General features: G+C 39.9%; 1 protein-coding gene across 1 annotated transcript in view; it reads right to left on the bottom strand.

The window, feature by feature from the left end:
* Positions 1 to 14,750, bottom strand: part of LOC103077596 (teneurin-3-like) — a 29,866-nt gene that overhangs the window by 2,332 nt on the left and 12,784 nt on the right. Inside the window, exon 2 of the mRNA XM_007467383.1 lies at positions 2,284 to 2,562. Within this exon, the coding sequence (XP_007467445.1) occupies positions 2,284 to 2,562 (279 nt within the window). The remainder of the gene's footprint in view (positions 1 to 2,283; positions 2,563 to 14,750) is intronic.

The following is a 14,750-nucleotide window of genomic DNA, read 5'->3' as shown; positions in this document are numbered from 1 at the left end:
GGAAAGAGTAAACACAAGTTTAAGTCATCACTTGTCCAGCTCAACAAACATTGTTTTTGACACTTTATCCTCTTAACTTGGCTGACCTGTTTACTCTCAACAAATGCTACCAAATGTTCTGAATTTCGAGGCAAGGCCCCTGACACCCTCTTCCTGTGTCTCTTATTCTGCTTCAGAACAGCACTTGGAGAAATGGACGAGTGTAACTTTCCTTGTCTTTACATCATTCCAAGGACATGGAGTAGGAGATTCCTGGGGCAACAAGTCCCTCCTCCTCTCTTTCGTAATAATCCGTGCAAATGGAGAGGGGCGGCAGTGTGAGAGTCGTCAGGCTTGTCACCCCGCCCCCAGGCATTTGGATGTTAGATACTGTTAACTAGAGGTGGCAACGTTTCTAAGTTTTCTGAAAAGAATAAAATGGCATGTGTTTGGGAATTCACTGTGAGATGGTTTTAGCAGATATACAAGTTAAAAAATAATAAAATTAATTTATATTTTACCAATACAGACACAATAACAAGATACACTCGTTATGTGAGAGAGAGAGAGAGAAAGAGAGGTGCCACAAAGGGTGTATATAGAAAGGGCACACTGACGCAATGTGGGACGATATCTAATGGATATGGATATGGAAGGTCCATGATGCAGAAAATCAGAACTGAACGCATTGTCCTGCTGCACCCTCCTCTGCTCTTTTCTGAAACCATCACACATATTTTCATGTATTTTAGGAAAATCAAACGTCAAATAACACATCTGAATATAACCACTGTGCCTACAATTGCTTGCAGAGTGTTACATAAACATACAGAGGGACAGGAAGCAAAACTGATGCCAAATCTTATGTACTTAAGGTTAGAAACTTCTGAGTCCAGTGAAAATTTATATAAACACAGGTTTTACTGAGGTGAATGGATTAGCTCAGGAAAACGCTGCAGTCAGATTCTAAGACTCATTCTGTTAGACAGAACTGCCCTTGTTTCCTGCTTTGGGTTGGGATAAATCCGGCCTCCACCAAGAACTGACACTTCCAAAATGAATATATTGAGTGCCTATTATTAATTGATTTTGACTTTGGTTTAATGCACCCAAGTATTCTCCACAAGATATTGTTTTAGTTGGTTTAAAGTAGACCTTTTTTCCCCCTGAATAGCAAGAAAACAAGTACTAAGCAGTAGGAAGCAGCAGCTACCCCTTCGTTTGGTGACTGAGCTGAGGCTAAAAGCTGACAGTGGACCTGCTTTCCTGTCACAAAGCACAGCTGACAAACTTGCTCGATAAGTGATGAGAAGGACCATCGGTAAAACACCATCTTTCCTTTCACACGTCATGCAGTTTCCCCATTTTAATTTTCTCTCTGCTTTTTTGACACATCGTATACACACAGCATTAATAACTAGATTAAAGTAGCGAGTACGCTGTTAACATTAAATGCTGAAAGAGGAATGCCATTTTGTTGTCCGGTGCATTGCGGCTGATGCTACAACTCTTCCTAGAAGCTGCACTGACTAAAAATTAAGTTTTCTTTGAAATCTATTATTGCATAGAAATGAACTGTTTCTTTATTATTCTGCGTTGGTGATAGGAAGAGTCCCGATATATCGACTTTTCTCACAGTATATGCTATTCGGATACCCTAAAATCCAGTTTTTGTGCATCGATATAATTGCAGAGTAATCCAGTCCCCAAAGCACATCAAAGGCCACACTCCCTTCTCTTTACCAAGATTTCGATTGCTCTCATCCACGAGTAAGTTTAAAGCATGATCAAATTTGTTCTTCAATCACTGAGCCCTGTTAATAAACTATTCTGTGTGCTCAGTCAACCATTCTAAGATTCTGGAACTTCTCTGAGATATTTCCAAGAGAAATCTACAAAGACATCTCTGATCACAAGCTGGCTGTGGGGTAAACTTTGCCACCACTTGCTTTGCTACTCCATCGAAGATAACAGGTGACATGGTCCAAGATAAGTCAAAGCCAATCTTTGTGGGTTTCTTTTTTTTCTTGTCATGGTTAAACAGTTTTTCAAAAGTATAGCTAACACAACAGAGAAAGCCTGCATAATTTTCAATCTGATCTCGTCGAATATTGATTTTTTTCCCAGGGGAAAAAAATGCAATAACGAAGGACATTTCTTGGGCGCTCCTAGCAGCGTCGCAATACGAAGAAAGAAAGAGAAGGAGAGATGGGAGGAAGGAAGGAAGCCACGCCTGCAGGGTCAACGGAAACAGACAGAAGCACTGAACGCCAACATTACGAAGCCAAAGAGAAAAGAACTTACCATTTTCACTGTCCGACTTGTTTTCGTGCTCTGTATCTGTCAGGGTGAGGGCTGAGTTGGAGCGGCTTGACAGACAGGAGCTGCGGCCTGACTTGACCCCCCTGCCCCACAGTCTCATGGCATGCTCTGGGGACATCACTGCTTCATTCTCAGTGTCAGCGTCTGACCCTGCACTGATAGAGTAACCTCTGTGAGGGAGCCCCATTTCCGCACAACACGCCAGTCCTCTTCGGGCTTCCGGTTCACAAACGCCTAACTGCCTTAGGGTGAAATTCTGTCCTAATTAGGGGGAAAAAAGATGACAACTAGTGAGTATATGTCTCGTTTCAGTTTTTTTTAAACAAAATCTCCCTAAAATAAACACTTAAGCATCCAGTCTTGTCAGCTCTCAGCACCAGGTGTCTGCATTAGCTCCACATGACCTGTGGTCGCGTGGGTCCAGCTGGGGTGCAGGGAGCGCCATCTCTGACTTGCCACCCACCACGGCTCAGAGCTCCTCTGTCAACTGTTTCAGCCCTGTATAAACACCTCCAGGGAGCCCGGCAGGTAAAGCGGCCCAGACCATGAAAACCCAACCCAGAGAAAGGCTTAGTTATCCTTGATAGAACTGTGTTTAGCAGACTTGTGAAGCCATAGACATTGTCCGAATTATTTCCTGGGTCCTGGCTCTCATCCCAAACAGTAGGATTTTCCCGCCCAGGTGTCACTCCTTTGGAAGAGAAAAGATTGCCCTCCAGAATAAGTTACCCAATAATCAGAAAAAATTAGAAACCGGAGCCTGGGCAGTCGTTATTACATTTTCCCACCTAAAACTTAACAACCAACATAAACATGTATCATGTGTGTACAAACATACACTAACTTTTGGAGTGTAATGTCATGAAAACGTGCAGACATCTGACTTCCCAGATTTCTTGCTTTAATAAACACCTGGAAACATCTGTATTGATCAGAGTAAACCAATTTGTGCAAATAAAGTGCACTCTAAGAAATAAAGCGGGAGTATTATGTATTTAAAAATTAATGATAAAATCAAGTTCCCTGCAAAATAAACGGCTGTGAACCCTGAAGGCTTTTACTAATAAACTGAGCATAATAAAACTCATGACACTGCAATCACTTACAGCAAAAAGTGTTTAAATTAGGTGACACTTTAAAATGACTGGCGTTATTAATGGCTTTTCCAATCCTGTATTTATTCTTGAAAATTTCACCTATGTTTTATGACACTAGGGGTGAGAAGAGAGACAAAAATGTTTGCTTAGAGGATGCATACACATGGGCCTTCCATTTCCTGTCTCATTGGCATGGTAGAGTCTAAGATTTAGGTACCAACTAGAATCAAAATACAGGAAGAGAATAATAGTATACCAAGACTGATTTAAATGCTACCATATAATACCAAACTTTTAAGAATATTAAGCATTTACATTACTCATAGTTTTCATTTTTGTGCTTCCCTCTCTTATATCCACAGACATTTTAAAGTTAATTGGCTAGTATGAGAAATAACATACATTACATTTTTTAAAAGAGGGTGTTATAAATTATTTGCAATAATAACATCTTGAATCTTCTAGGAAATGAATCAGACATAATGCACAAGACAGTAAATATTTGGTTGTAAAAATATTAGCACCCTCAAGGATTCAGCCCATTTTAACCAGTGTGGTTAATTGCTTTATTGCTGTGGTCAGATCAGAAGTTGGAATCTGCTTTATCTCGGTCAGACTTCCAAATGGATTCTGACAATGACACTCATAAATAATGAAAATCTGTTGCTACAAATGAACTACAGATCATCTCAGAGAGATGTGAATAAGTATCTGAACCAAAAAGTATGTCAAACACAAAGGAGGTAGCTGGGACTCCCCTGGTGGTGCAGTGGTTGAGAGTCCGCCTGCCGATGCAGGGGACACGGGTTTGAGCCCCGGTCCGGGAAGATCCCATGTGCCGCAGAGCAGATGGGCCCTCGAGCCACAACTACCGAGCCTGTGTGCCACAACTACTGAGGCCCGCACACCTAGTGCCCGTGCTCCGCAACAAGAGAAGCCGCCACAATGAGAAGCCCGCGCACTGCAACGGAGAGTAGCCCCTACTCGCCGCAACTAGAGAAAGCCCACGCGCAGCAGCGAAGACCCAACGCAGCCAAAAATAAACAAAAACAAATAAATTAATTAATTTTAAAAAAGGGTCTTCTCATTCCAAGTGCAAATATTCAACCTAGATTTTCTATAAAAGAAATAAAAATAAAAAATGAGGGAAGTAACAAAAATAAAGAAGAGGGAATAAGAACTCATTGCACAATGAGAAAGTGGGCAAGCTTAATGAGCTAAGACATAGTAATGGCAATACTTTTAAAAGAAATAGTGTGGACTGTACTTATGAAAGTAAATCCAAAAATGGTCAATGTAATGGACAGTTAATGGAATGTAATGGACAGTTAATGTGGAAGAGCTTATCCATTCCTATTTATATATCATATCTAAAATGGGGGGGGGGGAAAGGGTGTAAAACAGTTAAACAGCACCATCAAACATGCTGATTTTTCCAAAACAATTTTTAAAGGGTGAAAATGAATGATAAGATCCTGTGCATCTTTCCTCTATTTGGGGAGGTTCCCGCATTGGAGCATAAAAATAAGAGACAAGTTAAAAGGCAGTAAGAACTCCCTTTCTAATCTCTGAAATGTAACTTGAAACATTTTCCATGTTACTGACTTTTCACACTGTTGCCATCTTGATGCAAAAATCTATGGGGTGAAGGAAAGCAGAAAACGGCAATCTTTATTATTTGTTATCTGGGTATGTAAACACAGTTCATTTTGCAAATGAATATCCAAGACATCACCCCTATGAATTGGTATGTGTATCCCAAACTCCTTAAACATCTGACCCTCCACCCAGAGATAAATCCATGCACATATGGTCACCTTATCTTTGAGAAAGGAGGCAAGAATATACAATGGAGAAAAGACGGCCTCTTCAATAAATGGTGTTGGGAAAACTGGACAGCTACATGTAAAAGAATGAAGTTATTAGATCACTCCATAACACCATACACAAAAATAAACTCAAAATGGATTAAAGACCTAAATGTGAGGCCGGACACTATCAAACTCTTAGAGGAAAACATAGGCAGAGCACTCTATGACATAAATCTCAGCAAGATCTTTTTGACCCACCTCCTAGAGAAATGGAAATAAAAACAAAAATAAACAAATGGGACTTAATGAAACTTAAAAGCTTTTGCCCAGTAAAGGAAGCCATAAACAAGATGAAAAGACAACCCTCAGAATGGGAGAAAATATTTGCAAATGAAGCAACTGACAAAGGATTCATCTCCAAAATTTACAAGCAGCTCATAGAGCTCAATATCAAAAAAACAAACAACCTGATGCAAAAAATGGGCAGAAGACCTAAACAGACATTTTTCCAAAGAAGATATGCAGATTGCCAAGAAACACATGAAAGGATGCTCAACATCACTAATCATTAGAGAAATGCAAATCACAACTGCAATGGGATATCATCTCACACTGGTTAGAAGGGCAATCATCAAAAAATCTACAAACAATAAATGCTGGAGAGGGTGTGGAGAAAAGGGAACCCTCTTGCACTGTTGGTGGGAATGTAAATTGATACAGCCACCACGGAGAACAGTATGGAGGTTCCTTAAAAAAGTAAAAATAGAACTACCATATGACCCAGCAGTCCCACTACTGGGCATATACCCTGAGAAAACCATCATTCAAAAAGAGTCATGTACCACAGTGTTCATTGTAGCTCTGTTTACAATAGCCAGGACATGGAAGCAACCTAAGTGTCCGTCGACAGATGAATGGATAAAGAAGATGTGGCACATATATACAATGGAATATTACTCAGCCATACAAAGAAACGAAACTGAGTTATTTGTAGTGAGGTGGAAGGACCTAGAGTCTGTCATACAGAGTGAAGTAAGTCAGAAAGAGAAAAACAAATACCGTATGTTAACACATATATATGGCATCTAAAAAAACAAAAACAAAAACAAAAAAGTGGTTCTGATGAACCTAGGGGCAGGACAGGAATAAAGACGCAGACGTAGAGAATGGACTTGAGGACACGGGGAGGGGGAAGGGGAAGCTGGGACAAAGTGAGAGAGTGGCATGGACATATATACACTACGAAATGTAAAATAGATAGCTAGTGGGAAGCAGCTGCAGAGCACGGGGAGATCAGCTCGGTGCTGTGTGACCGCCTGGAGGGGTGGGATAGGGAGGGGGGGAGGGAGAGGCAAGAGGGAGGGGATATGGGGATATATGTATACATATAGCTGATTCACTTTTTTATAAAGCAGAAACTAACACGCCATTGTAAAGCAATTAAACTCCAATAAAGATGTTAAAAACAAACAAACATCTGACCCTCTGAAATCAATGTCTCTGCAATGATTCAAACTCTTAAGGTCTGTTTCTGAAATGCAAGCTAGAAAGCAAGCTGTTAGATTTCCTTACTAAATTAAAATTTGCTTTTGCTCTCTTGGGAAAGAACACTAAACTTGATTTCCAATGGACCTAATTTAAAGCCACTTACTGGCTTCATTCAAGTCACTTCACCACTCTATTTTTTCACTTTTCAGGGCTGTGATGACTTGGTTAAAGAGATGATTTAGGCTTTGGCAAAGCATAAAGGAAAGCATCGACAAGACAAAAAGACAGCCTACTGAATGGGAGAAGATATTTGCAAATGATAAGACAGATAAGGGATTAATTTCCAACATATATAAACAGCTCACAGAACATCAAAAAAACAACCAACCTGATTTAAAAATTTAAATTTAAAATGGGCAGAAGAACTCAATAGTCATTGAGGAAATGCAGATGGCCAAAGATGCTCAACACCACTAATCATCAGGGAAAAATGCAAATCAAAACCACAGTGAGATACCTCACTTGTCAGAATGGCTATCATCGAAAAGAACACAAATAAATGCTAGCGAGGCTGTGGAGAAAAGGGAACCCTCCTACACTGCTGGTGGGAATGTCAATTGATACAGCCACTGTGGAGAACTGCGTGGGGGTTTCTCACAAAACTACAAACAGAACTACCATATGACCCAGCAATACCACTCCTGGGTATATATCCAAAACATAAACAAAAGCACTAATTCAAAAAGATACATGCATCTCAATGTTCATAGCAATGTTATTTGCAATTGCCAAAGTATGAAGCAACCTAAGTGTCCATCAACAGATCAATGGATAAAGAAGCTGTGCGTGTATATATATATATTCCATTATATATATAATACTGAGTATATATACATATATACACACACATATACATATATGGCTGAGTAGTATTCCATTATATATATAATACTGAGTGTATATATATATATATATATATATATATATACACTCAGCCACAAAAAGATTAAAATTTTGCCATTTGCAGCAACATGGATGGACTTGGAGGGCACTATGCTAAGTGAAATAAATCAAACAGAGAAAGACAAATACTGTGTGATATCACTTATATGTAGAATCTGGAAAATACAACAAACTGATGAATAAAACCAACAAGAAGCAGACTAACAGATACAGAGAACAAGCTAGCAGTTACCAATGGGGAGAGGGAAGGGGGGAGGACAATATGGGGGGAGGGGAGAAAAAAAAGGGTTATTACGGAATTATATGAAATCGTATGTATGAATCTTTTGAAAATTGTAAAGCACTACAGAATTTAAAGAATCTTTCATTCAGTTTAAAATTTTTTTTAAATGAACAAAAGAGATGCTTTATGTAAATGAAGCCAGCATAAAGGGAAGCAAGATGAAAAATGACAAAAAATAGACACCTGGGCAAATGTAATAATCATAGAGAAAAATGTACAATTTGAGGGGGGAACAAGGTTGTTTTCAAATAATTTTAGAAGAGTCGCATCACCACCAAAGTTGACTTTTCCTTCATTCAAATCTCTCTCTCCCCAGTGCTTCAAATTCCACTGTGGCTGATTCCCCCCTTAGGTTAAGGATTCTTGCTTGTAGGATCCCTCGTTTTAATGCAGACACCCCTGGGGAGATCTAGCTATTAAATTGGAATGAATTAGTCTATTAGATTATTTCCTACAATTCAGCAATGTTTAGCAAGATGGGCTATACTTATGGAAAGCTCAGGCAGTTTTGACAAACAGAAGGAAGATGGTGAAAAGAAGGGTTCCTGATTGGGAGACGAGGCAGTTGGCTGAGGTACCATGGAGCTGGGAATTTGGGGTTGCGATGCGGTTCTTGGCGCTGGATTTTAGGTCAATGTGGAGAAATGGGAAGAGTCTGGCAGAAAAAGGCAGCAAAGATGCTCTGGAACCAGACTAAAGACATGACCATCTTGTTTAAACTCATCTTTGGCTTCAAGTAACATGAAGGAGATGAGGATACATTTATTCTTATTTTCCATGGTTTCTTCAGATTGTGTTCTTTGCAATGCTTCTAACACTATTACCTTAATTTCTTTCTTCACCCTGTACAGTCTTTGTATTAATTCTGTTGGCCGAGACTGGTGAAATCAGTATTTACCTCCTGCACACTGAATTTTGATAACCTCGATCAGCAAGGCCAGCCACAGAGCTTCCTGTTACAATTTGAAACAGTCCCAAAGTAATAAATTGCAGGAAGAACAAAGTGTACCTGAGGATGAAGTTTCTTGTGATTAAAAGGCAAGGTTAGCTTGGACTAGATTAGGCATTTTTGCTTCAGGACACTCATAAATTTGAAAAACCTATAAAAGAAAGACTGAATAAACAGCCCAGGCAGGTTGCATCATTGAAAAAAGGTTCACATTTTGAAAAATGAGTGAGTGAGGGTCTGTGACAAAACAGAAAGGACCACTTTCCACCAGCACTGAGCATAGCTGCCTCTTTAATCAAAGAAGGGGGTTGGAAAAAAAATGGCCTTTGTCTCGCATGGTGTTTATAACCTAGTCCGAACAAGAAGGGATTTTTCAAAGCTGCAATGCAGAGCGATGTTCACCAATAGGCAAGACATCTGCTATGTCTGGGTGAGTTGAAAAGGAAAAGCGTCTACGTGAGGGACTAGCCTCGGAGTGACACAGGGTGACTGCAGAACCCAGAGGAGGGTGGTCCCACGTGAGAACTTGTGGTATTCTCTCCCCTCTTATGTCTAGATTCTCTAATGCTCAGATTGTGCCCTTTCTCTCTCTCTCTCTCTCTCTATTTCACTTGTTTCTTCTCTTTTCCAAAACTACTTTATTGAGATATTAACTCACAAACCATACAATGAACCTACTTAAAGTGTACAAGTCAATGGTTTTTAACATACACATGGTGGTGTGCAACTATCACCACAATCAATTTCAGAACATTTTCATCACCCTTGTACCAATTATCAGTCACCTCCCATTTCCCCTCTTACCCCACCACTCCCTCTAGCCCTAGGCAAGCACTAATCTACTTTCTCTCATTATAGATTTGTCTATTCTGGACATTTCAAAGAAAAGGGGTCCTACAATATGTAGACTTTTGCGACTGGCTTTTTTCACTTAACATAGTGTTTTCAAGATTCATCCACATTGTAGCATGTGCCAGTAGCCATTTCTTTTTATGGCCAAATAATATTCCATTGTATAGACACATCATCTTTTATTTATCTGTTTATCAGTTAATGGACATTTGAGTTGTTTCCACTTTTTGGCTATTATGAAAATGCTGCTATGGAACACCATATTTTTTTGTTTGTTTGTTTGTTTGTTTGTTTGCGGTACGCGGGCCTCTCACTGCTGTGGCCTCTCCCGTCGCGGAGCACAGGCTCCGGACGCGCAGGCTCAGCGGCCGTGGCTCACGGGCCCAGCCGCTCCGCGGCACGCGGGATCTTCCCGGAACGGGGCACGAACCCGTGTCCCCTGCATCGGCAGGCGGACCCTCAACCACTGCACCACCAGGGAAGCCCCACCATATGTTTTTATTTCTCTTGTGTATATACCTATGAGAGGCATTGCTGGGTCATATTGCATTAGCTCTCTGTTTAACCTTTTGAGGAACCTCCAGAGTGTTTTCCACAGTGGCTGCACCACTTTACTTTCTGACCACAAGTGTGTGAGAGTTCCAGTTTCTGTACATCCTCACAGTACTTATTATCTGTTGGCTCTCTTTTATGCCACGCTGCCAGTGTGTATATACCATATTGTAAACTTGCAGTGAGGAATTGGACTATAAGCCATCGGCACAGAAATTGGTACTGAAACCGAGAACTGTTCTCTTAAAAAGCAATTGATTCTGTGGGTCGGCTACACAATTTCTTTATTCCTTTATCATTTGTTTCTTTGCCTTCTATTTGCTGCTTTAGTCTTTGAAAATATGTTTTCTGTAGCGCTGAACGTCTACCTCTGAGACTGTATCCGAGAGAAATAAAATCACCTGGACTTAAACAGACATGTACAAATAATGTTTATTACGGCATGGTTGTAAAAACTAAAATAACTGGAATGTTTACCAGAAAGGGAACTGTTAAATACGCGATATATTCCCTGCATGGAAGGCTATGTGGCTGTAGCAGAAAGAGTGGGTTTGGACCTATGTTTTCTGTGCTGGAGGGAAGCCCATTATATATATATATATATATATTGCTTTCAATAGAAAAATACAATTTAAAAACTCAAGAGAAGTATTATCTATTTACTCTTCATATATTTTTCTATTCTTTGTTCTTTCTTCTTTCCTGATATCCCAAGTTTCCTTGGCTATCATTTCCTTCCCGAAACGGGGCACGAACCCGCGTCTCCTGCATCGGCAGGCGGACTCTCAAGCACTGCGCCACCAGGGAAGCCCCCATTATATATATTTTAAGTAAAAAAAATACAAGTTGCAAAGTAGTGTGTAGAGCATGATCCCATTTCTGGAAACTAAGAAAGAGACCCAACAGATTATATAAATGCCTATGGTTTTGAGCATGAATAAAGGGGAGGGGGCCATTAACTGTCAAGATGGACCACACAGAAGGAGACGTAAGTGAAGGAAATCAGTAACTTTCTCTTTTATAGTTTTGAATTTTTACTTTGCATGATAATTTCCATTAATTTAAAAACATAAGAAAGAAAGATGAAAGGCTACCTTCTTTTAAGAAACCCAATATATTTTCTTGATTTGCTGTTTAATAGCTCCCATTCAATAATTAGAAATTTAGTTTACTACCTTCCCTTGGAGAAGCTGGGCTTTAAAACTCCTTCCTCATTTATTGTAAAGAAATGAAGTTGTGTAAGAAATACAGGAGCAACGTTTCTCTTTTCATTCTTCCCTTTCCCTTCATCACACATGGACTTTTTTTAAAGGCGAATAAGAGTCTATTTCTTCTATGGTAACAAAGCCCCATAACTGAGCGCAGGAAGTGGAAGAAGGATCAATGTAAGTGTAAATACACAGAAATAAAATAATCTGTAACTGCCTTTAAGTATTTTCCTTGGTCGTTGTCAGCTTGGATGGAATCATATACTTTCGGACATGGAGGCACCATCCTCCAAGGGCGGAGTACAACCCCAAACTACAAATTGGACAAACATTTCTTATTTGGTACTGGTGGAATCAGTGTCACCACCATCTTACCTGGAGTTCCCTGTTTTGCTGTGTTTGTAAAACAATAAGAGGATCACAGAGTAAAACAAGCCTATGGATTTTTTTTCCCTTTGAGTCCTAATGCATATTTTCTGGGATACTCCAAACTTCCTTACGTTAAATTTGTCACTCTTTGAGCAGGATACCCACCCTAGAACACGCAGCAGAAGCTCCAGTGAGGGTATAAATCTTGACTTACAGGACCCTACACAAAACTACATTTTAAAAATTAACTTAACATCCCACTAAATACCTTAACTTTCGCTACCCCATTTTACTCTCTCTATAAAACGTAAAGATCGTCAACAGTATTCAACAGCCTTCTCGATGTACCTATTCATAAGACATTAATATCTAATATTTCTAGAGGACGAAGGAAATGACCACCGTACACCGTATTTACAATCCAATTTATTACTCAAAATACGGGTCTAATGGAAGCCACTGCAGGTTACACCCCTCAGCATTCATCCTGAACTCGGCTGTGAACTGTATGTACCTGTCACTGGAAGTGTGCGGTTGAGACTTGACGGTGAACTTGATGAGAAGCCTGAGAAGGGAAAACCCCAAGTGCATTTGCAAGCAGGGAAAGCAGGATTAGAATGAAGAGCCCCAGAGAATATGCATTTTCTTCAAGATAAGATTTGTGAAGCCCCCAGGGGAGGACAAACATGGATACTGAAGAGGAGGCTTGGCTCAAACAAGAAAAATTCAGTTGTGAGTCTGCTGACTTATGAGGAAAAAGCATCTTCTTAAGCATGTACCATGAAGGATTTAGATACCCACCACAGAAGAGTGCAATTCTGACATTAGCAACCATTTGTAACCATTTGTAAGGAGAGTAATAACTTTAAACTTGATTTTTCTCAAAAGCATTCTGAAAATGAATTTGCTGTTTATTTTTTACCAGTCATTATTTCTTTAGAACAACCCAGGACCCAGCTATGGATGCTAATACGCCTACAACCAACCCTACAACGTATCTGCTGCCATCTGATGATCAAACTGCAGTAGGTATTGGTATAAATATGCGTGTGGTTTGGCGTGAAGCAGCAGGTGTTTAATAATTGTGACTGAAGCGGCACCACAGCGATTCACAATGTGGATCCAAAATTGGCAGTGTGGCAAGGAACCAGATACAAGTTTAGCAGCAAGCGGGGGCTCAGGACATCAGACCAATAAAGGCCGAGGCAGGGGGCAAGGATTACCCCTACTGTGTCCAGAGGAGAGCTATAAGCTACATCTATCTACTCACACCTTCTGGCAGGTAATCTACAAAGCAGGTTGGCTGCCAAGTCTCAAAGAGGCACTTACCTACTTAACGGCCAAAATTAGTTAACAATCAGTTAGGAAGGGGAGCTAAAAGAGGGAACTAAGAGGAAAACATTCACACGGAACGATGATAAACTGCAGCTCTAACTGGTGTCTTTAAGTACAAAAATTTAAAGCTGAGTAAACACGGCCACATCTGAATCCTTTAATCCCACCGCGGACATTCGTAGTGACTGAGAAGGATTAATCATTTTGATCTCTAAATGAATCATTTTAAAGAGTTCATATTTAAAAGGAGTAAACTTTGGAGTTGCAGTAATTAGCCTAGGGGATCTGATGTCTGTTTCAGGTTTTTGTCTTTCTTGATGAAACCCTGTTCTCCCGAAGAAAAGGTTTGCTTAGCACCAGGAAGTATTTCAGAAAACATGAAAAAGGGTTTCAGATTCCTTTCGTTTTTGTAAGATGACAGAGGGTAGAACTGGAAATTCACAGCAGCATTAAGTGCTGAACGGTAAGACCACATGGTCGTATTTCTTTTGAAGTCTAGGATCAGTTCCCATTATTCACTACAATGGCATCCAAGACTGAATGAATCTCAGTCTGTAAAACTAAAAGCATTGTGCTCTTGGGTCTCCAATTTTCCTCTTTCACAGTTTCCAACATGGCTGAATGTTTAATCTGTTTTCATAACGCAAAAAATACAAAGGAACAAAATAAAAATAAGAGTAAGAAAAAAATGGACCTATTCCATTCTCCCTTCCAAAACAGGATAAAATGGATAAAAAAGAGAGACACACAATTAGTATCTTAATCAACAGAGCTATGAATATTATTTTTACATCCGCCAAATGCTATTGGTGATATTCTAAAATTATACGTACATCTTTCATGATTTACATCTCAGAAATATGAATTTAATTCTTTTGACCTATCTGGAAACACACAATATGGGGAAAGATTTTAAAAGTATTTATCATTTTAGGGAATTCCAACATTAAAACTGCCAAAACATGTAACCTACATCCAAGAGTTAAAAATGGACCTTTTTTTCTATTTGGAAATGGATGAAAATATTTGAAAGGCATGGTCCCAGCTATGCGCCACTAAGTCTGCCTTCTCTCCCTCGGCACTGTCCTGGAAAGGTTGGGGATGCTATTATCTTAATGGGCAAAATGTCTTTATCCAGCAAAACACTGTAGTGCATTGGCAGCAGAGGTGGTCTCTAAAAGGACTTGTGTTTGTGGTTCAGTGTAGACAATGCGACTGTCCCAGGACCAAGTGAAATGTCATCTTGGCTGAAGCTGGATGAAAAGAGAAAGCAAACCCCAGACTTCGCATATTCAGCTGCACTTGTTTGAGCATGCCTAGCTTGGGGGTTTGTTTTTTAAAGTTATTACCGTTCAGGAAAATTCTATATGCAGTGAAGCATACGAATCTGAAGTGGACACTTCAAGGAGTTCTAACGCATGTTTCCACCACGAAGCCAAACTAAACATGGCACCTCTCCTTCACGCCCACAAAGTTCCCGTATCCCCTGAAGTCAATCCCCGTCATCATAGGCAACTACTGTTCTTTTTTTTTTTTTTTTTT

The sequence above is a fragment of the Lipotes vexillifer genome, unplaced genomic scaffold (genome assembly GCF_000442215.2).
Source record: "Lipotes vexillifer unplaced genomic scaffold, Lipotes_vexillifer_v1.1 scaffold1300, whole genome shotgun sequence".
Taxonomy (NCBI): Eukaryota; Metazoa; Chordata; class Mammalia; order Artiodactyla; family Lipotidae; genus Lipotes; species Lipotes vexillifer.
Note: the sequence above shows the minus strand (reverse complement) of the source record. Positions and strands in the feature narration are given on the sequence as shown.